The 27,324-nt window shown below is 39.8% G+C and overlaps 1 protein-coding gene across 6 annotated transcripts in view; it reads right to left on the minus strand.

Moving 5' to 3' along the window:
- FNDC3A (fibronectin type III domain containing 3A) overlaps nt 1-20,693 on the minus strand; it is a 127,115-nt gene extending 106,422 nt beyond the window's left edge. Inside the window, exons 1-2 of one of the 6 annotated variants that reach the window (XM_037375914.1) lie at nt 20,495-20,693; nt 1,572-1,700 (exon numbers count right to left, since the gene is read on the minus strand). In XM_037375914.1, the coding sequence (XP_037231811.1) occupies nt 1,572-1,673 (102 nt within the window). In that variant the 5' untranslated portion in view covers nt 1,674-1,700; nt 20,495-20,693. Of the gene's footprint in view, nt 1-1,571; nt 1,701-4,981; nt 5,005-20,329; nt 20,444-20,494 lie in introns of those variants that run through there. The other 5 variants (XM_037375910.1, XM_037375912.1, XM_037375911.1 and 2 more) reach the window with 5 other exon arrangements.
- Between the last annotated feature and the right edge of the window lie 6,631 nt (nt 20,694-27,324).

The following is a 27,324-nucleotide window of genomic DNA, read 5'->3' on the forward strand; positions in this document are numbered from 1 at the left end:
CCTTCAAACAAAACCAAGCCACACTCTTCTCAGCGGTGCCTAGTGAAAAGACAAAAAGCCACAGGCAAAACTTGAAATACAGAAATTCCACTAAAATGTAGGAAATATTTTCGCTGTGAGGGTGGGTTGAATACTGGGGAACAGACTGCAGGAGAGGCTGTGAAGTCCCTTATCCTTGGAGATACACAAAAGCCAAGTGGACATGGTCCTGCGTGACTTGCTCCAGTTGACCCTGCTTTGAGTGGAGAAAAAGCTGGACTGAATCATCTCCAGAGGTTTCTCCCAACCTCAAGTGTTCTGTTACATATCCATAAGAATTTTTAAACAACAAGAGTAAACAGAAAGAATATTCACAATTGGGTAAAGAAACATCAGTGGTATGTTTGACTCTGCATAGGTATGCTTTGTTCTTCCTTGTTTGCAAGGCTTTAAAATTGAACTTTTCAAGGCAGAACATGTAAGGGAACAGTAACAGTTCCTCTCTTGCATGTTAACATATTACTACTTCTAAACTGTCAGTATTTGGAAGAAGAATCAGAAGAGAAAGCAAGTTTGGATATTGCTTTTTCCTTTTTTCTGAAATGTTCTGTCCACACATCTATTAAAAGAGATTTATCAGCTCTTTCTCTGTATTTAAGCGTCCCCTACATTGCAAAGATCCCACTGTAACCCAAATCTTATCTCCTGAGCTGTTGCAATGCATTCTCCAGTCTCATTTTAGAGCTCTTGTCTGTGTTTTCACCCTAGAAATTAACTCCTCTTTATGAGAAATAATTTCTTCTGCATAAAGATCAAACATGGGAACAGCAAACTGTAAGAGACTTCCCTTGATCAGCAAGAGACTGAACTTGATATTACAGGCAGTGATCTCTCAATCTATTCAGATACTTCAAACCACCTAATTTTTCACTCATTTTCTCCCAGTAGAAGCTGCTCCAGAACTGTGCTTATGGGGTTAAAATATTCTCCCTAGGTTAAAGATATGGAGAATGCATATGCTTTTGCTGACACTTTTTCCTTACTGGAGCTGACCTTTCTCAAGTGTTCTGAAACCATAATCATAAGTTTTTCTATCACCTTGACTGGTTTTGTCTAAAAAAAAAAAATATAATTAAAAATTTGAAGGAGTATCCAGGCAGACATTAACAGACAAAACCATGTCCCATCATTCAAGATACCCAGTTGCAAGCATCAGCCTAGAGGCCACAGAGTTGTTAGCGTATGTTGTGCCTGAGCTAGTAAGCTCTACCATAGGGGTATTTTTATTAACCTTAACAAGGTCATATAGCTTCCAAATCAAGACTCAAGCATGGCTAGACAACTTGGTAGCTGTTTGATCCCATCCTTCCATGAAGATGTTCTTTCATGAGACAGGTTTTCTGCTTCATACTCCTTATACCAATCTCTTATCTGCACCAGTTCTACCTTCACCTCAATCTCTAGAACACATGCATGACCAAAGCTTCACAAAAATACTGCAAGTGAAGGATTACTGTCTTTTACAGTGTTAATGATGCTGTTGGAAGAAGAAGAAGGAAAAAAAAAATATATATGTATTGACATTTCCTTACCTGTTGTGCTCCATCCCCACTAACAATAGGGGAAGTTAGTAGAGGGATTTCACTACTTATAATCGAAGTGGTATCCAGTAATGGTGGATGTTCTGCCATCATTGATGGTACACTAATTCACAAGATCACCTGTAAAGAAAAGTTACTCAAATGATTAAACTATATAAATATTTCTGAATAATTATCCCTAAAAATAGCTTCACTTAAAAAAAAAAGATTATGAAGTTAGACACCTTTAGAAAGTATGTTTCCATAACATTTCAGCAATCATATAAACTTGTAGATGTGTGCTGCCAGCTAGTATAAGCCTTATTTACAGAGGCTGGTTTAGACCCCCTCTAGTGGCTGAACGTTAGAAGACGACACATCACAGCCTTGGAGCTAACAAACCTGAATCTTTTAATTTTGATTACAAACCAACATTTTGTCTAAGTGACTGGCACTGCTGCCAAAATGCCTGTTGAGGTGGGGCAAGGGAAAGAAGCAGTTGCCTTAGAACTTACATATATACTATGTATGTAAGTTTTTGTTTATATGAAACTGGTAAAAACCTGCAATCTATGAACAGGGACATAGTTTCTTTTTCTAATCACCAACCCACTTTTCTAATATTGTAACAAATGAGACATTTTATGAACATCTAGTTACTAGTAAATGTCCTAGTGAGACAAATGAACAATAAAAAAAAGTATCTTCTGAACAATCTGACATTTTTTACTTTTAAAATGTATTAAAGACCCCGAATTAACTGCCGTGCTGTTTTGATAACCAGTGGCCCTTTAATAATTTCATCAGCAGCTAAAACTGGTTGGGGGTGGGGGGTGGGGAGGCAGTGCCTGCACACAGAATTATAATCCTTATAACTATACTATGAAAAAGCCATCAGTAGCGCATACTGTAAAGTTACATGAAATCTGAAGACAAGAAAAAAAGCCAGGCAGACAAGAGGCCCATGAAAGCAGTGATCCACTTCAACTCTGACGAGTAACAGCACAACAGAAAGCAGAATTCAACCGAATATTCCTTTCAATTACTTTAACAAGTTGTAAGTAATGTGTTTATAATATTTTGCATGTTAGTGCTATGTGAAGAGTGGATGGAAGAATTAAGACCAGAAAAGCTTAAGATTACCACTTTTTCATGCTGGAAATATGCTGGAAACTGCAAGTCTAATAAGCTGCTTTTGAAATTGTATTTCATTTTCTTACAAAATAACCAAAATCACTATGTTATACTGGTTTAGTGTATTGGTTTAACTCCATCCCAGCAAGACTCAGTACACTTAGCTTTCAGGGGAAAAAAAAAAAGATCAAGGAGAATTAAGAAATTGATATTTCTTAACAAAACAGAAAGACAGATGGAAAGAATCCACTAGAGGTGAATGGTACATTTAGAATTCCCACAAGTTAATCACATTTTGCATCTGAAAACAGTGCTTAACATCAAACACAGGCATAAAGATTAAGCTAAGAACAAGCCTGTACAGTATTTCTGAAGCAGAACTGCCTCTCTTAGCCAGTACTCACAGTAGCCTAGTGAAAATAAGTAGGTACATCTTTAAAGTTACACAGCCTGATGGTCAGTAATATTACAGGTTTTTAAATCTTTGCCTTGATACCATCTGCCTAATGAAACTCTCTACAAACACTTCTACACTTTTAACACAGATATACTGTCTGCTCATAAACAGAGATGCTTACTAGTTACAGCTTGTAACTTGCTTTAAATGAAGAGATACCTGATAAAATTCAAGGAGTGATAAAGTCAGCTAGTTCTAGACGTTCTAGAGATTATATTTGGTTAACTTAAAGAGCTGACGTCAGAAACATTCTCTAAGCTATCTCCATCCCACCCAATTGACTGCTTGTACTTGTTTGCCCCTTTAAGGCAGATGATACTGTACATCTGCTGTGGGTTGAGGTCTACAGTACAGTGCTGTCAGTACAAGAAGACTCACGCAGAACAAAGGCTTCACATTTTCTAGAAATTGCGTTAACAGAGCACTATAAGCCTCTTGTACAGCTGTATATAGATAGCATGATTTAGCTATTCCCATACTGAAGGTTGTCCTGTTATAAAAGTATGAACTCAGAAAAAAGTATTCTGAAGTTATTTTAGAGGTTTCATTTACTTTCCAGGTATACTCTGCAAAGATTAAAGTTAGGGGTGGGGAATATAATCCCTTAGGTTAAAAGACTTTGAAACCTGGCTGTGATTACTTAAGAATTCATCACTGCTTATGCCAAGTCATTTACACCTCCTTAGCCAGACTAATTAGTCTAACCAAGCAATTGAGGACAGAATTTTTTTATATTCCTACCTTACTTTAAAAGCTTTCCCACTCATCAAAAAAATCCTCCAGGCTACAGTCAGTCTCCACCACTTCTGCAGGTGGCAGAGGGCTGATGAAAGTTACTTGGATCATCTTTCAAGCTAGCAAGTTTGATGATAAGCTTCCCAGGATATTATCCAATGACTGTTTGATTTAAAATGAATGTAGAGCCTGGAAGCAGAGGTTAGAATCAAGACATCCCTTCTTCCCACAATAGCTACAACCAGGCTTACTCTTGTGCCATCTCTTGGTCTTTCAGCTCCAAATATTTTGCACTCCTATCTGAACTGTCACAGACAGAAAGGTAATTCCTATATTATAATACAACATATAATTCCAAGCTATAAAACAACATACTCCCAGACTAAGCTGGCTTGAACTTCCCCAGGTTTAAGTTGAATCTGGCTCATTATCCCCAAGCCACCACACCAACGACTAGTCTCATAAGAAAGCACTAACCTTTTTTATCACATACAATGACTTTTGACTGAATTTATAACATGATATACTCACTGCTATCACCATTTATTAGGCATAAATCAAAACATATCTATCAAACTGTAAGAAATAAACATAACCCAAACTGACTCAAATACAACTGTCATGACAACTTGTTCAGCCCCTCCAAGACACGAGTAGCTCTGGACACGGACATACCAAACATTGTGTCTCAGGTTCGTTCATAGAATCATTCAGGTTGGAAAAGACCTTTAAGATTAAAAAGCCCAGCCGTTAACCTAACGCTGCCAAGTCCACTACTAAATCATGTCCCACACCTACGTGTCTTTTAAATACCTCCAGGGATGGTGACTCAACTGCTTCCCTGGGCAGCCTGTTCTAATGGTTGACAACCCTTTCAGTGAAGAAATTTTTCCTAATACCTGATCTAAACCTCCCCTGGTACAACTTAAGGTCACTTCCTCTTGTCCTATTACTTGTTTTCACTCTTCATCAGCTTCGTTGCCCTTCTTTGGATACGCTCTGCTATCTCAATGTCATGATAGTGAGGGGCCAAAAACTGACACAGGATTCGAGGTGCAGCCTCACCAGCACCAAACACAGGGAGATAATCACTTACCTCATCCTGCTGGCCATACTATTTCGGATACAAGCCAAGACACTATTGGCCTTCTTGGTCACCTGGGCACACTTCTGGCTCGTGTTCAGACAGCTATCAACAAGTACCCTTGGGTCCTTTTCCACCAGGCAACTTTCTGTTCTCTTGCACAGGTGTTTAATGATTTAATTTGTACAAAAATTAGGTTCTCACAGGCACTTGAGTGCTTAGGCAGGTAGCCCACTTTTGGCACATAGCCTTCAGTGCCTTAACTAGGACACAACTAAATTCCATGTTGTGATGCAAGTGTTTGATTTATTCTGAAGATGAAGCACACTGCTCTTCGATAAACCTTGACAGGAGGTACTAGGTATAGTGTTATTCATGACACCTTCTACCACAAAAGTGCTGCCTGTCAGACTGCATCGTCAATCTAGGGCAAAAAAAAAATAAATCAATGCTTTCTTGACAGCACATTATTAGATTTCTCTGCAATGTCACTGAACTAGTCTTGAAGACTAAAGCTTTGAACTTCACACCAATGTGGGTCTATGCTACATGTATCATCAAAAGCCTTTTCAATATAAGTAGTCAAGAGGCAGCAATTTGTACAAGTCAGCGTGCATAATCTGGTCAGACAGTAAGATACGGTATGTCTGCCAGTTGCAGATGCCTTTTCTTTTTAGCTATGAGGACTAATAAAGAGACAGGAATTTGAAAATGGAGAAGTACTGTGTGGCGGAAGAAGTCAGCCAAAATGGACAAAAGGTTGGCCTCAAAATAAGCAGAAATGCTCAATAAATGTATCTTGGAAATAAATACATTTGATGTAAGGATATCAAATGGGCACAGACAGAGCTTTTAGATCAGCAGATCCAGATAAGCTTGCATTCAAGACTTCGGGAAGAAGAGATCTATCCAGATCTTTGAAAAAGACTTGCAAATAACATGAGTCCTGTTGAAGTCTTGGAGGTCTGGAAGAAAACCAGAAGTCTTGCATTAAATACTCTGCTGAAAAAGGGTGAATGGAATGATCTAGGCCTGTTAGCAAACAGTGATCTGAGACCAAATAAAATTTGATAGTTGACACTGGATGTTATTTGTAAAGAATTAAAAGACAAGTATGATTGATGGAAAAAAGCTTATCCAATTAACTTGATGAGATTCTTCTGGTGATGGATATTCCTGATAAAGGTACTAATCAGAGAACTGGAAAAAACAATCTTAAACTTTATTTAGCAGCACACAACATTTCTTTTCAATGAAAATACAGAAGAGATATTACATGGATTAAAACTGGACAGACAGCCCTTTAGTAACAGTAAATACAGAGTTGTTGAGTACATGAGTTTCCAACAGGAAGAGAATGTATCAGTTCTTGGCTTCTCATTACAAAACATGTTTTTAACTGAGCTGTCAGAGAGAGTGGGGAAAAAAAAAAAGGAAGTCAGAAGGAAGTCTGGAGATGACACACCATGACAATGATAAGAGACAATGATAGGAGTCACTTCACTACAATGGCATGAATAGCTTAAAAAACTACGCATAACAAAAGGTTTAAATACATAAAGGTAAAGCTGTTCTTTCTAAAACAAATAATTAACTCAATCCTGTGAAGAGTTGATTCTGAAAAGGATAAATAATAGAAATGGACAGCCAAACAAAAGCTCCTCAAAAGGCTGTATCAATTATACCAACAGCTATACCTCACTTAGCAACAAGGAGGATATTTTCCCTGCCTCTCTGCAAATCACTATCTCTACTGGAGTAACATAACAAGCTTGTCTCCAATTTGCTGACAAAGTTGTTGTTGATACCTGTTCAAAAGAAGAGTACAAATTACAATAACTTCTTGAAAATACTGAAAGTGAAGTATATGCATACCATAATTTCAGCCTTACTCCACAAAAAACCACTCTGGATGATATAACTGTCTTCTGACTATCTAGTTTCCCAACACACTCAGGATTTAGTGCCATCTTGAAAAGGACACAAGAAAAGCAACTGGCATTTGGACAACAGGTAAGGCTCAGCCTGCAGAGCTGCTACAAACAATTCACTAGGCTATTGTCAAGATTTGCTACACCACCAAAAACTAATAGCATGCACAGCCTTCAGAAGGGGTTAAATAACACATGGGATAAATCTAAGGGTTTATTTAAGGCCAACTCACTCCATTCTTGTGGACATGTTAAAAGGGACCAGACAAGAAAGATGACACATTCGATGAATAGATAGGTAATACACTGTTGCTAAGCACAGAAGTTGAGAAGTAATTTTCTACTGGTGGTGCATTAAAGGCACAGTTATTTAGAAATCTATACTGACTTGTGCACAGCCACAACTGCTGTATGAACAGCTATCTCATTTCTTGTCTTGCTACTGAATATACTGAACTAGTCAGAGACATTCAAAGTGTAATTCAGGATTGCTAACTCAGCTGACACTGTTCTTTCAGAGTCTGCACTGAATCTGTCCTAGGATGCAAGGTAAGTACAAACCCGAGATTTCAATCAAGTTGGGTAGGTTAACACTTTGTACAAGACTTAGGTAGCAAACTACCTATTCCCCACTACTCCCAAATGAACTGCTATTCATTTTCCTTATTATTTGAAAAGACTTGGAAAGATTTTTCTGAAGACTATCAAAGCTGAAGCAAAGTAAAGGTATCTAAATTTACTGGACATAGTTCATTTAGACTCCAGGGCTTACGCCTGAGGAACCATGAAGGAATGGATTACACTAACAAGCCAAAAGGCTAAATGCTGTTAAGGCTTAAAGACAGAGTTCCACTCAATAGTTCAGGAAGCAAGTTTGCCTTCCTGAACTGTAATGACAATTTAATTCAATCCTTAAATGCTTTCAGATTTGGCCCTTTAATGTTTCTGTAGCATTACTCTCATGTTCTAAAGATATACAGGACTCTGCTTTTTCCTCAGTTAATTGTTCATTAAGGGTTAAGGAATATTGTAAGGCTGAGATCATTGGGCAGCACATTTCCTCTGCACATGCAAAGAATCAGTGTTTCCATCTCCAAGAGACTAGCAGCTGATCTTAACGAAAGCCTCTGAAAAACACATCAGCATTAAATCAGTTGGATCACCAAGGTAAAACAACAGGAGTCAGCAGCACGCATCCTCATAGCAACGCAGGCTAACAGCATACTGGGCTGTATTAGCAGAGAAGCACAGCTGATGGGGTGAGGGAGGCAATTGTTCTCCCCTACTCAGCATTTATAAGGTGTTATCTGGAACACCGTGTCCAGTTTTGGTCTTCCCAGCCACCACCTCCTCCCTGGTATAAGAGGGATGCCACAGACTGTTACTGGGCTTAGCCCATGAAAGACAAGGAGAAAATAAGAGCGCTAGAGTAGCCAGGGTGCCATCAACTTGCTGGATCCCACTACCTGAAGGACGCTTGTTGAGAGCCTTACATCAAACTCTTCTTAGAGGTAAGCAGCAGAAGTACAAGAAGTGATGGACATATGCTGCACCACTGGAAATTCTGTCTGGCCATAAAGGGAGGGGAATGGATGGACAACAGACATCTTCACAATGACAGTGGTGGAGCACTGGCATAAGTTGCCCTGCAATGCTGCAAAAAACACAATCCTGTAAATCAGTGGTCTCCAAACAGGGGTGCATGACAATCCTTTGGGGTGTGGGAAGAAAACAGGTTTCATCATTGATAAATAAAACATACCATTAAATAGTGGTTTTCATCTTTATCTCATCCCTTCTTTTACGTGTATGCTTTATAGCATATATACTATATTGGTAGAGTACACATATGCATATAATTTTTAAAATGTACATATATTGGAGGTGCAAGCTCAAAACATCTTTACTGATGGGGTGCATGATCGAAAAAGTTTGGAGACCACTGCTGTAGAAAGTCAAAACCTGACCACGCAAGGTCTTAACAAAGGGCTGAAGAAGGCAATCTCCAAAGGCCCTTTTAAGCAGAATTCTTCTGTGAATTCCAGAGTACTAGCCAACCAAAACACAACATGCAATGGTATATGTATATATAACGTATGTAAAGTTAAATGGTTTTCAGTAGATTCAAATCCAGAGATGGACAGTAGTTTGTGACAGTAGAGCCCCCAAGCTCTTAAAAACTGCCAGAGTCTCAATTCAAAATTTCAAGGTAACAATGACAGTGCTAATCAAAATTCAAAACTCGCAGACTTTGGAAGACATACTCGTAGAACTGTCTGTAACAAAATTACTTTATGCTCTGGCCATTCTCCTAAGAAAATTAAGAAAGCTGCATTACAGGATAATTACAAATTAAAAAGTTATACTTTTGTATTAAGCACACAACACAAACAGGCTTCCCATTATGGTTGGACTGCAGGCACTACTCTGATAAATGTAGTGACAGCTAATAACAATGCTGTGGGCAAAAAAAATATTTAAGGACTCCTCCTATCCTAGAGATTCACTGCTTCTGGTTATCGAGTTTGATACAGAAAACAATTAATTGTTTTTCCCACAACTGAGGGACTTACAAGGCCACACTCTACAGTGGTACATCTGATGCCTACTGAAGGAGGAGTTTGCACTGCTGCTTTTTCCTCAGTTTTTGTGATTTACAAAGTGCTTCTTCTCTATCTACCTACTTATTAACACAATACTTATAGCAACTTGATACTCTTTCACATTCAAATTCTGTCAAATCTGGTGACCAGATATAAACAGATTTATTACTACAGGGCTGTTCACAAGAGCCTTGATTGTATACAACACGAGGATGGAAGTTTAAGCCAAGACAGAAATGCCTAATACAGAAAGGTGCAGCATAAGGAACAGGCTCAATGAAATCAATACTGAAACATTTCCAAACTGCATGTTGCTATTACATGGCAAGTGGACAAAAACTGGGCTATTCCATGGTTTCTTTGCCAGTAATACAGTTTCATACATGCTTCAGCCTGTATCACATTACAGCTGCCAATTCAAGGTTGCCATAAGGTGTGTTTTCCCAGTGGGCTCAGTACAGCAGAGCAGGTGTGCATTCCTCCTTCACCCAGGTGCTCCTGCAGCTACGCTTCCCCAGGAACCACAGGCAAGTCTCATCCTCATGGTCCATAAAACTTCCAGTAAGAAGGAAAAGCTTCTCTGAACAGGAGACAACACTTTCTAGGTTTTACCAAAGGCCAAGGAATGAACTTACAGAACCAAAACCACCATAAAACCATCACCCAATCTTAATACGGGAAATGCTTTGATTTTGTCTTCTCCAACATGAAGATAGCAGGTGCACTTTAAAAATAAATATCTTTCAAACAGCTGAAGTAATAAAGCCCTATACTACTTAGATTAGAGCCTCACTTCTGAGTGACTCTTTTCAAGAAGATGCAAGCTACTATTTAAACATTTCCTGATTGAGGCGATTATAAGTACTCACCATGTCCATTCTTCAGTGCCTACTGTGAGATAAATTTATTCTTTCCTACAGTCTTTAAAAGATATCTCTTGCCTGCCAATTTGAGTCTTGCAAAAACTATCACAATTCCTTCTAATCTGTCAAATTTGCCATTCAGTTCAGAAGTCATCAGATAAGAGTAGACAAAGGCCCAAGATGTACAAATATGCTAAAACGAGGAAAATGCTAGAAAAAAAAATGCACCGATGCATCCCTGCAGCGAAGAGGAAAGAACAAAGCATATGCAACAGATGTTAGTCATATCACTTAATGCACTACCGGGAAAATGTCAGATACAGTGATGTAGCTGGTATAGAAGTGTATTAGAATATAATTACCCAGAGATCCATAAGGTTGTAGCTGAGCTACTGAAGTTATGAAGCATGCTGAAGAGTTTTGTGTTTGTTTTTAAGAATCAGAATTGAGCAGAATTATTGTAATCCCCCCCCCAATTTACCATATTTTCTAATCACACAGTTTTGGATGTGGCAATTATGGTATGGTGTTTTTATTTTTTCAGTTCTGAACTAATTAATATGTAATCTATTTAAAACACATGCTTTGTTCCTTATAAAGTATTTTTCCTGTTTTAGAAAAGTGTTTCCTGGAAAACTACATAAAACATTTTCCAACAGAATAGAGAAGTGTTATTTTTTGTTAGCCGAAAGGTGTATTTCTTTTTCACTAATTTGGCAATCTCCTTTTAAGTAAAGTGAAACTGAAATGGCTATTTCCTTCAGTCAAGTTCATAATACTAAAGTTGCAGATAGGCAATACAGGAGAATTTAAAAATCACAGTTTCATAAAGTAAATCAACAAAGTCAAAGTCTGACATTACTAGAAACTGTAAATCATAACAGTTAAAAACAAAGATAAGCAAAATGTTTTGATAAGCACTGGAACTCCCTATAGGAAATAAGAAACTGCAACCTCTAGCAAAATATGGAAATACTTCAACTGTAGCTCTCTAGTGGTGTCACAGACACTAAACACAATTTCCAAAGAAGTCTGAGAAATGCAATACACATCTCTGTTCATACTATGTTACCACTGGAAGGTGAACACTAAAAGTTGTAAAATTAATGCAATACTAATATGAAAAAAACACTGATTGATGAGAAAATGCAAGTTGCACTTGAACAGCCAAAACGGTTCCTGGATCTAACTCACCCCCAATACTTACTGCCTGTTCTTCTCAAAGCAAGAATGGCCCAGCTACCCAGCAATACACCTCAGCATTGCAGGAGTTCAGCGTGTTACAGTAAATTAATACTTATTCAGCCTACCTTCATATTCCAGGTTGTGAACCACAATGATTTAGATGCAGCTTGAAATGCAGTTCATGCATTCATGTCATGGGTACTATAACCTATATGAGAACGCACAGTAGATAATTGAAAACATTACAGCTGTTCAGGTTTAATGCGTTTGTATTTACGAGCCAACAGTTTTTGAACCTGTGCCAAAGATGCTAAGCTCTTACCTGCAGCTGATGTAAAAACCTAAATTTTTGAAGGTCAAGACTACACAGAGAAGAACTAGACACTGATAAACCAGTCACCCTGAAAGGCACAGTACATTCACGGACACTTGTCACCTCATCTGGTCTGGTACGACTGTTAAATACTTGAGGTACATAACAGGACCAGTGCAATGGAGACTGCCTGAAAACACTGCATTATGGTTTTACTGTTGCTATTATTAGATTCTTAAAAAAAACCAACCACCTACAGTCCTTACCCAGAAGAAGTATATGTAACTTGAAGTTGTTGCATAACAATTCACTACTTACTATTTGCCCCTCCCTCCTCAAAGAGAAGAATCCTAAACTGGTTTCATAACTTTTAGAAAGTGGTAAGTGCAACCATACCACAAATCAGAATTATTAATCTGTTCATTTTACTCAGTACTAATTTGATAGTGAGCATTTTAAAATCAATGATGAAACGGACAGCACCGGGGTGCAAACTAATGCCTAGTCTTTTGCAGGTACAATCAGTCTGATTCACTGCCACATGTTGTTTGTGAGCTATACTGTAGCCTCCTTTGCCTTGCAGGAACAACTTCCTTTTAGGTACCCTTGGGAAGCATCCTCAAAAAGAAATGAGGAGAGTAAACCACACAGTGTATTTTCTGCACCGCTTATAAAGATCTCCAAAGCAATTTCAGTTTATTTATGCTACACTGATCTAAACTATGAGGATGGTTTGTTTTACACTCCTGTTACTCTCAAAAACTTCCTTAAACCCTCCCACTTTTACTTTTATACCAGCTAAATTACATTCTTCTAAGCTTCTGCCAGGATTGGATTTCCTTCAGTTTATTTTCTGCAAATCACATGGGTTCAAAACCAGCTTGGCTCTTCCCAGTTAACCATTACTCTTGCTTTCATTTCCGTTTAAGAACATGCATTTTTTTGAGAAAACAAGCCAAGAATCAAGCTACTTCCCCATTTGTTACTAACTCCCCCTTTTTGGTAGCTATGAGCAGGAAGGACAAACTTGCAAAGTAATTTTTTATGATTCCTTTAAGGCAAACTAAAAACATGGATATATTTTTATTAATGTGATGCAACTGGTCAGTGAGATAAATTTATTGCAGAGACAGCTGATGGTGTTGTTGCTACAAAGAGTGCATGAATCAAGTAGAACAAGCAGCTTTTAAAGAACTCTTATAAACAGATTTTTCTTGCTCATTGTGAAAAATGAAAACTATGCTATCTAAATGCAAAATGACATAGGATCAATGGGGCTACAAGTCTAACAGATTTTAAAATTTCTCTCCACTGAGTTATTTTGGAAAGCCTATAGGTCTCTGCTTCCATAAGGAACAGGATAATAGCACAGAACATGACAAGACAAGACAGGCATATAGAAACTACTTCCCAAGAGCACAAATCCACCAAAAAAAAGAAAAAGTGTTTTGAGGCCTCACACACACATTTGAAAGATGTTCTTTTATTAAGACTTTAAACTGCTGTGAATCAGTTCTGCTAAATTGTACTAGCGGCTCCCACTCGCACCACTGCAAGCAACTGGTCAACACCACAACAAATGAAACTGTAGGACAGACATAGTTTAAAATTATTCTTATAAAAATCACAGTTTTAACATAAACAGTTGCCTGATCCATTTCACTTATGCAAATACACAAGTGAATGCCAAGCATAGGAATAAGCAGAGAGGACCTGCTTCTTCCAGTGTTAATGCACAGCATTCATGAAGCTACAGACCACAATAGTAAAAAAGGTCAAGAGGCAGTCACCCTTCACTTCCCTAATACTAAACTTAAGTCCCAATGGTACTGAAGCAGTTGCTTCCATACCATAAAAAAAAAATTAAAACAGGATAGTCAAACAGCATCTCAAGCTAAATGCAACCCTTGAAAACAGAGTATGCTACTTATGCAAGAGCTCTCCATTGGAGGAGTCTGCAGCTACTGAAGGGGAAGACAGAAGACCAACAGCACAAGAGCAGGCTTCTCAGACGATACCAGCACTCCTTTCTCCCAAGCTCCACCCCATCCTCCAAGAAAAGTTTTAGTCAGTCAAAACACCATGGGACCAACTAGTCTGATTGCTCAATCAAGTCAAGAGGACAAAGCTGCTCTCAGCCTCCTATTTTACATATGAAGTTGCAACACTGAATAGTTGTCAATTCATTAACAAAAATGAATAGTTGTCAATTCATTAACAAAAATGAATAGTTGTCAATTCATTAACAAAAATGAATAGTTGTCAATTCATTAACAAAAATGAATAGTTGTCAATTCATTAACAAAAATGAAATAACAACATGAGAAACTAATCTGTTTGGAGCTGTATCGCCATGATGTACATAATTAAATGTGCTGGAGTACTTTTAAGACATATTACTTGAATTGAGGTAATTTATCCTCACCATTGAAATGCCAGAGTGGAACGTGCATATATACTAATATCGTTACATGTGGGCTGTCAAGTTATTAGCAAGCCTGAAGAAATTTAAACAAAGTACATTTCAGCTGCAACTAATTGTCAACAATCACCACTCCTGCAGATTCTTCTAGTCCTCATTTCTTAGTACTTTGTTACAACATCTTCAATCTACCTTCACACTAGACAAAATAGTTAAATAATTTTCTTAAAATACGTTTTTTTCTATTTACCTTTTTGATAGATTCTACAGGATTTGCAGAGGCATGGCAACTCTCGTGGCTTATGATATTTACTCTTACTGTAGGAAGTCCCGTAACAGCTTATCAAAAGATACTGTGAAACATTAGTGAAGAGTTACAGTTCTCTCTCACTGCCAAGGCACTGCAAGTCAAAGTTTTTCTGTTGGATCTTATCCATTAAATTCTTGCTTACAGATTAGTTTTCAGCTACATGCACACTTTTTGCAGATCATTACTACCACCATCTAAAATGTCTTCCTCTGCCCCAAAGTAAAACTAAACCACTTGATATTCTGTTGTTTGTGTCTCAGTTTCCTTTGGTCAAGTCATCTAGTATATACAGTTCTTCCAGTCAAAAAGAACAACAAAACCCTGCAATTTGAAAACTGAAAGTTAAGAGAAAGCTTTATTTTGTAATCAAAGGAGTAAGAGATGGTATTGTGTATACTATGTTAGCAAGGGGAAATGAGACAGCAGCTTGGCAGTAGCCCATGCTTGTAGAATCTTGTATAAGAACTTGGACTTTGTTTAGCACAAACATGGATTTGCACATTGGGGAAACTCAGTAACATTCACAAGACAGGATTTGCACTTGTGAACTACAGGGGTTTTTTACTTTATACTGTAGGTAACTTTAAAGTTCTAGGTTTGTTAATTTTCACCTGAAGCTATTCAAGATCAGAAGACATTAAGAACTGAGCTTCACACATTTAAATGCAACCAACATACAAAACCCCAAAGCAAATTAAAAAAGAACTGCAATGCAAAAGGTAAAGTTAATATTTCTGCATCACATATTCCTCTTCACTCCCAGTTACTGAAGAAAGTTACTATCTATCCACACCTTTACAGTATTTTTGGACCTTGTCGCTTTCCCTGTGGACAATTTCCCAGACTTTGATGAATAGGTTTTTTTTCAAATCATGGTGTGCACTGGTTCAATTTTGTCAGTTTTCACAGTTGTGAAACAGGTTTTTGGACACTATATTATAGAAACCTGTATGTTGCCAGGAATTGGAAGGCATTGTTTTAGTGCTTCTGGAAAGCAGAAGACATTTATCACATCTTAGAATGTGCTGTGCTTCTCTCTTACTAATGGATTATAAAAATGAGGTCTACCAGTTAAACTGGGATTAAAACCTTTTAGATATTTTCATTTTTGACAACTCTTTATGCCAAACATAATTAAATATATAACAAAGTACAACATTTGCCATTGCCTATAAATGAAGAGCAGTGCATCTTTTCATTTGTCCTAAATGCTTCAGAACAATTCTTGAAGCAAAGCGGGGTGGGGGGGGTAGGGGTGGTAAACTATAGGTTTATTCAGGACTTCTGCAAACTGCCATTGGGATGGTGTTTGGCACCCAAGATACTAAACTGAAAGAGAGGGTACCAATGTTAGCCTGGGTGATGCTTTGCTTGCAGAACAGTATGACCAGAAGAGGGTCCAGGCATCCTGAGAAAGCAAAAACTTACAGGGAGACAAAAATATAAATTCATATGTGTATGGTACATACACGGGCAGGTCTGGTGAGACTGATACCAACAAATGTGCTTGCCTAGACATAAATAGTGAAAGTTTGTTTGGAGCTATGAACACAAAGAGGGCAAAATATGTCCAGTCAAACTCAGTTTGAGAGATACTGTGAAGACATCACCAATGATCATGGTGTTAAAAGTTTAAATAACAGGTTTGGAAAACACAAAGATATTCTATTCCTGAGGTACCACAACTGTAAACAGAAAAGCATTCTAAACCCGTACATCCAAGAAGAGTACTAACATAGTCCTCTACACAACTGTGCCATCAAAGTAAAGGCCACCAGTTTCTGCAGCACTTATTCTAACCAAAACAGACACTAATACAACCACAAAAGGGTGCATGACCTAGCAGGTGAGTATAAAAAGTATATATAAAAAGAACATTATACAGGGCAGTCCAGCATGAAAACAGGAGCTAAAAATTCTATTTAATTATTGACAAAAGGGCATAGCAAATTCTACTTAAATTTACACTTTTTTAAAGTCATCTATGACAGCTTAGCAAAGAAGTCTGAAGATATTCACTGGTTACAAGCTCAAGAGTATGTAAGCAGCTGGAACAGGACCAGATCTCTGGGGGGCAGACAGAACAACAACTTCAAAAAAATTTGTTCCATCTGAAACTAAATGTAAATTAACTGGAATAATTAAAGATCACAACCTACAAAAAACATGTAGTAATATTAAGTGTTACAGACATTTTCTAAACACCCTTCTGCCCCATCAACCCTACAATATACAGGCCCTGGGATGGCAATCCAAAATATTACCAGACATAAACAAAACCACCAAACTTTATGGATAGACAAGTTTAAGAAAAAGGCTAATAATGTTTTTCTACTGGCATCAAGTGAACATCAGCATTAAGGAAGCTCAAAGCTTACTGTGTATGGCAAAGAACAACCAAAAAACTGGTCATTTCTGTAGCTCAGGAAACATTGGCCCCATGAGCAACATAAACATTGTTTGAGTTTGCTGAACAGAAAAAGTAGCAATGTACTCATTCCAAACTATTATCACTTTCCTGAGATACAGACAGTATCTTTTAGTTAAGCTAAAGGGTTGACAGTCCAAGTCAAATCTATTTTTACTAGATCTGGTCCTACAGGAAAAGCAATGGTTCACAATTCAACTCGTGCGCTATAAACTACAGCCAAGTTGAATTTTGCTACAAATTGCCTGGGAATTTCCCCAAGCCAAAAATCTTAAAGAATGGATTATAAAATAGAAGAGTGCTATTGACAGATATAACTGAGATATTCCAGTTCATATTTTAGGTCACAGAGACACGCTGATGAAATAAGACCTGTTACCTGTAGACATTTTAGCAGACACTGAACTAGAAATCCCTTAACAATTAGAAGCTGGAGGTCAAAAAAAGGTACAGAGTTGCTGGATGCTGGAGGAAGATAAGAATTCCTCAGGTTCCAGGAGGTACTGACAACAAACATTAACGGCTGCAGACAACACCACTGTCTGGGAAGGGGGCCTGCAGCCTCACAAAAACTGTCTTCTTTAGCATCTGTCTGTCTGGGAATGAACAAGACTGTATCTTTGCCAGTTTCTCCCATCGACCCAAAAAGGGGTACTAGGCTAGGTTATAGGATTTGCCAGTTTGACAGAGGTGTCAACAGACCATCAGAACACCAGCACTTAACACCTTCCAAGCATCCAATTTTTCCAGAGACCAACACATTTACAATAGCATACACTATTTCAGAACGGACCTGCCAGCAAGGTAAATTAGTGCGTTGCTAAAAGCATTTAGAAGTTAAAACCATTTAGGAAACTGTATTGACAAAGATGAAAAATTGTACCTCTCCTGAAGTCAGGCTTTAAGGGTCTTCCTTCCTAGTAAGTCCTAAGACAGAACACTGCAGAAGTACGTCCAGTTAAGTAGCTAAAGTTGCAAGAATAATTATGAAGGATCTTTTTGAGGTATCTTGAGCCAAAATGATCATCGGCATAACACTGTATTAGCTGATGTAAGTCCAAATTCAAGTAAAATTAAATGGCCACAAGGCAAAGAATAACAAAAAAAAGCATCCCAAGATCCACAGGACTCACAGCGCAAAGAAAATGAATTATTAGCCTGAATCATAATTCAAAGTTCTGCAATTCCATTACATTATTGCCTATAAAAATCAAAAGCTTCTGAGTTTTAAGTTCGCAAACTAGTCGAAACTCCAAGTTGAAAAAGGTAGAAATGCCACTAATGGATTGAAATCAGATACTCTGTGTCACATGTTACCTGAGCATCACATAACTCATATACCTAGAGGTTGTTATACAGCAAAAAGCCTCAGAAGACCTCCATCTGCCCTGAAAAAGCAAAGACACTCATCTAATTTTGTTTTAATATTATCACGTACAGTAGCCAGCATGTGACACTGTTAAAACTAGATTGCCCTCATCTTCACCAACCGACCTAAACAAATCATCACCATGTCCCGGCCTTTCTGAGGACAAGGATCTGCTCTTACCTAAGGCCTTATCGATGACAATCAATGTCTGATGCTCCAATGTAACTGATTCAGCATGTCAATTTCACACACCCCCCCCCCCAAAGTCACCAGAAAAAATATGCTGGTGTAGTTTGCCTTAACAAGTCCCAGATTAAGTTCACATATGTCAAGATGACTTGCATACATTCTATATATACAGAATAAATCTACAACTAGATGCTGTCTTTCCAAACTTAATCAGCATCCTTCCTGCTCCTCCATGCTTAGTAGGAACATAAGCTATTAAGAACTCTACCCAATTTTTAACGTTGAGCATTATAGACACTCAGCTACTTCTAACTTTCACATACATACTCAGCCTTCTCCCTATCTGAATGCTTGTTAACCTCTCCATTCATCATGTGATTAAATTTCATAATTATTTGACACCACTTCCTGAAAAAAAAAAAAAGCAGAAAAAATTTAACTGACTGTACTTTCTGGATTTTAAGGACTGCTGAGTTGCTGTAATCCATACTATTTCACAACACAGAATATAAACACATCTGTGGATGCAGACTCACATCATGGCTACAGTTAAATTTCTATGCTGCATAAAGCAGAAAGTTACCCATTGCCATAACAACAAAATAGCTTCTTCTAAGGTCAGAGTTTAGCAGGAGTGGGACCTATAGCTTCTAAGACAGAAGCTACCAAGTATTCAGCAGCAAAAAATTAAGATATTTGAAGTCTTCATACAGTTTAAGACATTTATAATGTCATTTATAATACAAATACAGATATGTATTTGATCAAATGCAGAATTAAATTCTAAAAACAAAAAGAATATTTAATGTAAATTACTTCATGACGTGAGATGCTCTGGAATAACATGCGACATCCAAGGTAGTTGATAAATTGCGTTTGACAAGGTTAAGCAAATTACTAACATGTCTTGAGATGCCAGTCATAAAACACAACTTGCTTCTACCAACATATTTTGCCTTGTTTCTACTGCTAATTTTCTTTACTCTGCACAACAAAAATCAGCTGAAAAGTTTCATTTTTGCTTTTAGTTGGTTTCACTTTCTCGTTGCCTGGAAGCAACAAAAAGTTTCTGTTTAGGTTAAAAACAGTCTTGGTTAATACTCGGGAAAGGAGGAATCGAGCACGAATCTCGCTGAACGAATGCCCCTGCTAGCACTCGGCAAGACGATTACGGTGTTTTTGGGAAGATTTTTTGTTGTCTAAATACAGAAACACAGGCTCAATCCCTTCAGCTGGGAGTTCCGAGGGAGCCTTTACAGCTTAGCAGAAGGAGAACAACAACAAGAAAAAGAAAGAGGTGTTGAAAGCCACCACTTCCTTCTCCTCCCCGCCTGTCACCGCCGGCTCAGCTGTTCTGGTCGCGCTTCGCAGCTGCTTCTCCCCAAACAACCGCCCTCCTTACGCGGCCGCCGCGTACAGCCCTGCCCCGCGGAGCCCCCCTGACAGCGGCACCGCCGCCCCGGCCGGCAGAGGCATCTCCGAGCGGCGGGGAAGCCCGCGAAGGCAGACAGAAAGTTTCTTCAGCGGGGCTCCGGCCGGCGGCGCCGGCTCCCCGGCCCTCCTCGGGCAAGCGGGGGCAGAGGCGCGGGCAATGCCGTCTCCTCAGGGGTCGGGCTGCCCGCGCTGCGCCCGGCACCGGGGGCAGGTAGAGGCGCTGCCCCCCTCCCTCGGAGCCCTCTCCCCACCCGGCTGAGGGGAAAGGGGCGGTTTAGCTGGCCGCCTCGGGGCGGCGAGCGCGCCTACTCACCGCCATGGCCCCGCCGGCTCTCCCGGCTAACGGTTCGGTCTCCGCCACCGGCGGGCAGCGGCACCAGGGCGGGGAGCTGAGGGGAGTTCCCGATGGCGCAGCTCGGGCAGGGGCGGCGCCGCGCCGGCCGCTTCCCCCACCCCCTTACCCGCCCACTCGAGGTACCTGCGCTTCGGCCGCCGCCCCTCCGCCGCCTTTTCCTCCCCTCCTCGCACCTGTCACTGTCTCCCGCGGCCGCCACCGCTGCTGCTACTACTATTGCCGCCACACTCGCCTCGTCGCCTCAACAATCCCCACCACCTCGCCCGCCGCCGCGCAGCCGCCATCTTTGTGGAAGGCTGGGAGGGGCCGCGAGGGGGCAGTTGCCGCCGGCACGCCGGGCGCCTGCGCGGAAGCCTCCGTGCGGGGGGGGGGGGGTGTCCGCCGGCTGGAGGGGCGTGGTCAGGCTTGTGGGCGTGGCTGGTGACACGAGGCGGGGCCTGCGGGGAGGGCGGTGCGGGAGCCGTGCGGGGGCGGAGCCTGGGTGGTGGCTGGGGCCTGGGCCTGGCCTTGGCCCTGGGCTGGGCTTTGGCCTGGGGTTGGAGCGGGGCCTTGTCCCTGGGGTCTGGGGTCTAGGGTCTGGGGTCTGGGCTTGGCCCAGGGCTGGGTCCCGGGCTGGGGCTTGGCCCAGGCTGGGCCCTTGCTGGGTAGAGTGAAGGGTAGGAAGGGCTGCCCCTTCCCTATACACTGAGACAACCATTAACACAGAAAAGTCAAAGGGCTTTCAGGCCACCTGCCCTGAGGCCGAGCAGAGCCCCAGGAGTGTGTCCATGACTGAGCACCTGAGGCGTCCCCTGCCTGCTGCCCAAGCATGTAGTGTCCAATATCTGAGGGGGGAGGGGAAGGAATGTGCTTTTCCAGGGGCTTATGCAGGGAGGAACCATCTTCCCTCAACACCTGCAATGTTCAGCTGATGTCCTGAATACTAATTTGCAATTATCCTTTGCTTAATGTTTGTCCTTTCAACCATTATGGACCAAATTTATTTTACTACAGTCTTTGGCTTAATGACCTTCTGCAGCAGTGGACTGAACAGAATGAGATGTTGTATAAAGTGGTTTTGTTAATTTGCCTTAAAGTTCTGTGCTATTAAGATAATAAGGTGCTATTTCTCTTGCATTTCAGCAGTGTTCGTATCGTTCTTACAGCTCAACAGCGCGCAGAAGGTAGCTCCTATCAACAGAGGATGCACCAACCGATGTTTTGCCATCCCGGTTGCTCGCTATAGGCCCCCTTTCCAAAACTCATAATTTCACTGGTGAATAGCAGTCTAGGCTATGATATGTCAGATCTCAAAAACTAGAGAGACTTGGGCCTGATCAATATTTGGATGAGCTACCTCGTTAGGGACTGCGGAAAGTGCTGCTGGTGATTCATTCAGTGGCATTCGTCTGTCTATGAGTCAGGGCTGAACAAATGCCACTGCACAGCATTTGTGGGTTGTACCATCCATGGGCATAAAACTGGAGATCTTTGCCAATTGCAGCTGTTAGGAGATCACTGATTTTCCTACCTCGCTCCAGTGTCAATTCAGGTTTTGAGAATTAGCCAGGCGTCCTGGTGGAATATAGCAAAGGATTTCAGCCGTTGCTTTTGTCAGGCACCACTCAGTGGTGGTGGGGTCAGGAATGGCAACGGCAGCAGTGGCCGTGGAGATTGTTGTAGGCAGCCCCACATCCTAGCTTTGTGTCAGACCATACAGTTATGTATTGGTGCATGTACTGATTGTACATGCCCTGTTGCCTGAGAGCTCTGGGAGAGCGTGTCCTTCATGCCTTCTTCTGACTTCTCAGGGATGCTGCTCCCTCACAGCCCTTGCAGGTGAAATTAAGAAATCTGTGTAATGTCTTGGGTGTGTGGGTGCAGACGTATAGCTGGGACAGGGAAAAGATGCGAGTGTTTAGGGCTCTTCTCCCCATACAAACACTGGTCCTAGTGGTGTGTAAGTTTGTATTGCATGACACAGTCCTTCACCTGCTTCCTTCCTTTTTAGGTCATAGATCTATAAATAATTGTATATAAAATTCCATTTTCTGCTGGAAACCCAATTAAAGTCACCTGGAAATCATTCTGAATAATATTAAAAGTGGGTGGAAGGCATGGGGGAACCAATATAGTGACCTCTTTATCTCCTTTTAGGGGCTCATGTGTATAAACAGATTTTTCTAAAAAAAGAACTAAACTAGATTGAAGTTATTTACTAGTCTAAATTGCCTGTACAGATCTCAGCTACTTCTAGATGACTGACCAAATGCTCTTGCTTTCATCCATTGCAGAACTTCACAGAAGGACTCATGGAGAGAGAATTTCTTTACGGTATCATACCAGATATACATCCAAGTGCTAATGGTAAACATTTAGGAAATTGATATTGTAGCTACACCCAGTAGAGGAGGAGTGAGGAGAGAAATCCATCAGGGGAATGTTTTGCAGACTACCCTCTTAAGTCATAGTTTTGACTGTATAGTAATACGCCCCTTACTGTGGCTCTCATTTGTTCATTCAAACAAAGGTACTGTCTCCAGAGAACTGTGAAGAACTGGTGTTATAACAGTCATCATTTCATGTTTGCATTGAGTTGTATTTACTCAGCAAAGTATGTAGCCATGTAGTGCTGGGATCAGAACTGGGCAACTCATGCTACTTTTAAAATCTACATCAATTGATCCAATTATCTGATTCTCTCCATCCTTACAAGATGACCTAGACCTGGAAACATTCAAGGTCAGGTTGGATGGGGCTCTGAGCAACCTGATCTAGCCGAAGACATCCCTGCCTGTTGCAGGACTAGATGACATTTAAAGATCCCTTCCAACCCAAACCATTCTATGAACCATTCTGTGATGAAAACGGGAAAACTTCTAGTTCTAAAGTTAAAATAATGTGGCTTAAGTAGGAAAGTGTAGCAAGTCTACACACAGCAGCACCCTCCTCCACAGTGAGTGACCTGTTTTTACACCTCAGCTGAATTTGTAGGTCACCTGTAGTACCTGTGCCAGAAGGGAGAATAGAGACTACTCTTGGTAGTCGTGACACAGAGCTCCCCAAACCTGTAAGGGCATTAGTTGCCAAATGCTTGCTGATCAGCAGACCCACAGTCAAACTTTACAGTGTCTTGTGTACCACCAAGAAACATATTTATCATTCAAAAATCATCTGGAAACTCTACTGGGAACATTCACCATGGTCTCACACACCACAGGGACAGCAGTTTGGACTACGGACTATGAAAGCCATAAGGTCAGTAGCACTGCTGTCTTCTACCAGAAAAGTAGCATCTGTGTAATACAAAATGATTAGAGAAATTATGTTTTATTTATTTTCTAAAACAGGTAACTAATGCATGGATATAGTTCCCCTAAAATAAAAAAGCTTTAAAATCATAGTAGCTTTACTATGAGTGAGGTTTCATTTTGATGTATTGGTAAAAAATTACAGAAAACTTAATTATAAAAAAATTGAGTTACTGATTCCTCTATGTCATTTCAAGTATACTGTGTCTTCACTTGAGCTGCATAACACTCACCATATTTGTCCAGATTGCTTTCAAAGAGTCTGCCAATCAGTATAAATTGTTTGCTGGTTTCTGGTTTGTATGAAAGGAGTTGAACTCTAAGAATCCCACTGTAATATCAAAATGATGTATCAAAATCAAAGTTTGATGAGAATGGTTTAAAGCTAGACATGCTTCATTTCAACAGTAAAATACATGTTTCTGGGGAAAAAGGAGCCTGAGATTTAATTGATATGATCAGCTGTGTTTTTACAGAATTTGGAAAACTAGTGGAACTCAAAACACATTGAGCAATGACATATAATAAAATATTAATCATGTCTACAACTATTTTTTGACACTTTTTAAAGAATAAATATTGTATGATATATTTTACCATTTCCTCAAAATGCTGTTGGACACCTTAAATAGACACAAATCCACAACTCTTTGGCTTTTTTCCCTGCTTTTCAGGACACAGATGATGAAGTAAATCATTCTCTGACAGGCTTAAACCAGCGGAAATTTTAAAATGATGGTACCAAAATGAATGGAAGGATTAAATGGATAAAAATGCTAATCCCATCAGAGACAACAAAATTCAATCATTCAGTTCCTGCATTACGGTAGTAATTCTAACACAGTATCAGGAATTTGAGGGAAATTGCAGTTTGTTGAATTCAGAGGAGAGCTGGAATCTGTCATTTCCTGCTTTCTGATTCGTCTCATTTTCTGGAAGAAATTCCACCCATTTCAACTGAATTACTTACAGAACTGGGTGTTGCTTAACAAGAACAGGCATGGCAGATTGCTCACGTAATATGTTCAGGTGCTAAACCAAACCAGACTCTATAAGAAATATTAATTAGTTAAAAATTTTCAAACTTGGTGCCAAGATTTAGACTTCAAAAACAGTACCTGGAACTGAGCTGACAGAGCAGTCTAATTATGTGGCATTTAATTTATGATATGTTTATTTGCCAACTGAAAAAGCAAAATAGAGTCAGGGATTACATGCACGGGAAGAGGAACTACATGGTTTAGACCCCAAGTTCATTTATCTTACATTATTAAAATGAAAAAAAAAAAAAAACCAAACCCAAAAGAAAGAATGTCACAAACCTACATGTTATAATGTTACTTTTCAAACTCAAGTCAAAAAACCAAAATAGAAATGGTGAAAAATGCCCAACAATGATGTTCACCTTGACATTCTTGCAAATGATCATTTTATACCTTGCAAAGCTGTATTTGTCGAAATCAGTCACTAGTTGGATTTTTCCCACTATGAATTAAAGCTGTGATTTCATATTATCTACTGCCTTGAAACAATACTTAAAGCAGTGGTTGTAGGCATTAACAAAGCAATATTTATTGGCAGCCTCATCACTTCTAAAAACACACTGTGTTTGTTTTGGCTTTGTAAGCCGAGATATCTCTGAACTGTCTTTAGTGATCTCCTAGTTAACAGTTGGCTTGCAAAAGACAAAACTGAGTAATCAGTTAGCCCTGGTTGTAATCAAAATGTTTACCAGGAGCATACTTTGAATTTGTGCTTCTGCTTGGAGTTTGTTTGAAATAATTTTGTAGCCTTCCTTTTCAAAACATGGTGAAAAGTTAAGACATTAAAAGACCAATTGTATGGAAAAAGAAAGACTTAGAAAATCAATATGCAGAATTTAAGTGACTAGGTTACTGTTCCACATTTATTTAGGAGCTTTTCCCTTCCTAAATATTCATGAATATCATACCCAAGTTGAGATTTTTCCAGGAGATTTGCTCTCAGGGTAAATGGTAGCTTTCATCTGATGGGCCACTGAGAGTCAAGTGTGAATTTTCTGGAAGATCGACTTTCTTTTGGTGAAAAAGCTGTACCTGGCAGAGTTTAGAATGGAGTAACCATGCTTAGGACTTTTTGACCTAGTTGAGTAGCAAGGAAGTTACCTGTCCTATTTGAGCAGCTCTGCCTCTAACTTGAGGAGTTTTGAGACACACAAGATTTCCATTATCTCATCCTGAAATGCTGGGCTTGGGGTTTCTGCTATGACTCTTTTTTTTCCAGCCCTTTGAAATACCAGGCTCATGTTGTGCTTGCAAACAAAGAAGTTGAAGAAAGTTTTCATCAACCTCTTCACATAAGGGTGTATTTCAAGCTTGTTCAGTAAAAAGGCCTCGCAGTGCAAGTCCTTGTCTGGCAAGATAACAGCCAGAGTTCAATGTGCTTATGGAATACTAATTAGTAGTTTCATTCAGATTTTCCTGTTTTCTTCTTTTCTTTTGGATTATTTTCTCGCCCCCCCCCCCCCCCCCGAAGACTGAATATTTAGCATGTTGCCAACATTCTCTGTGGTTTTCTGGAAGAATTTAACTGCTTTGCAGTGGCTTGGAGAAAGCTGGTTCCTCTCATATTTATTTCAAGTCTTTTTCTTCCAAATGAAGTATCCAGACGATGTGAAAGCATCATCTGTGTGTTTAGACAAATATTGTTTGCACCTAAAAACTCCACGACAGTGGAAATCAAGTATACTTCCCTAGCTTCAGAATAATGGAGCCATTGAAAAATCTTCAAACCAGGATGAGCACAAAGAACAGTCTTGTTTTCTGAAGTTCTGTGCAGGAAAAAGCTCAAGTCATGGTTGATGAGGTGTCTCAGAAATGTTAACAGTGTCAAGCAACTGGCAATTGGTTCCTGTGGCAGGAAATAGCAGAGGCAGCTCAGTGCTACAAGCAGTAGAAGCTGTCCTTATTGTTGTTGGAATTGTAGTTTCCTCCTTTTTAATCATCATGTGTTGTAAGTGAATTTGTTTTAGCCCCTGGAGAATACACATTTTGCTTTTATGTGGTCTCTGCTCATTTGGTAAGAATGGTACTGGCTAATGTACACACAACTCTTGGGCAAACTGAAATATTTAGCTGGTCACTTGGTTTATGCAATTGCCTTTGTTGCAGAAAAGTTTGGAACATGGCAGGATGAAGAAAGGGAATAACCTATGTCATGAAAGGCTATTAAAAACAAAGGCACCACCTCTGGCTTAGGAGTCTCTGAGCCACGAATTGCTGAGGGCTGGGAAAATATTCAAGAGAAGTATTACCATGCAGTTGCCCATTGCATTGCTCTTGACCATTGCTGGAGACAGGAAGGCGGGCTTTTACACTATGCCTGTTCTCATCTACATCTGCTTTTATATTTTGTCTGTGCAAAAATATTGTAACAAAGAATAGGCTATAAAGAAATTAAATTATGTTGTGTTAGTCTGTAAGGAAAAACTACCCCTTTAAAATCAAAGGCCCCAGCCAAGGTTTTGTGCAGTTCTGTATGACATAGTTGATACAGTTGGTAATGAACATTAGTATATGTGAGGCATGACCACAAAACATAAGTACCTGCTACAGTCTTAGATTCGTGCCAGGAAAAATTGCTCAATGAAGTGAAATCCTTTTGTTTTCCTTGAAGCATCTCTTT

This window comes from Falco rusticolus, chromosome 2 (genome assembly GCF_015220075.1).
Source record: "Falco rusticolus isolate bFalRus1 chromosome 2, bFalRus1.pri, whole genome shotgun sequence".
Lineage (NCBI taxonomy): Eukaryota > Metazoa > Chordata > Aves > Falconiformes > Falconidae > Falco > Falco rusticolus.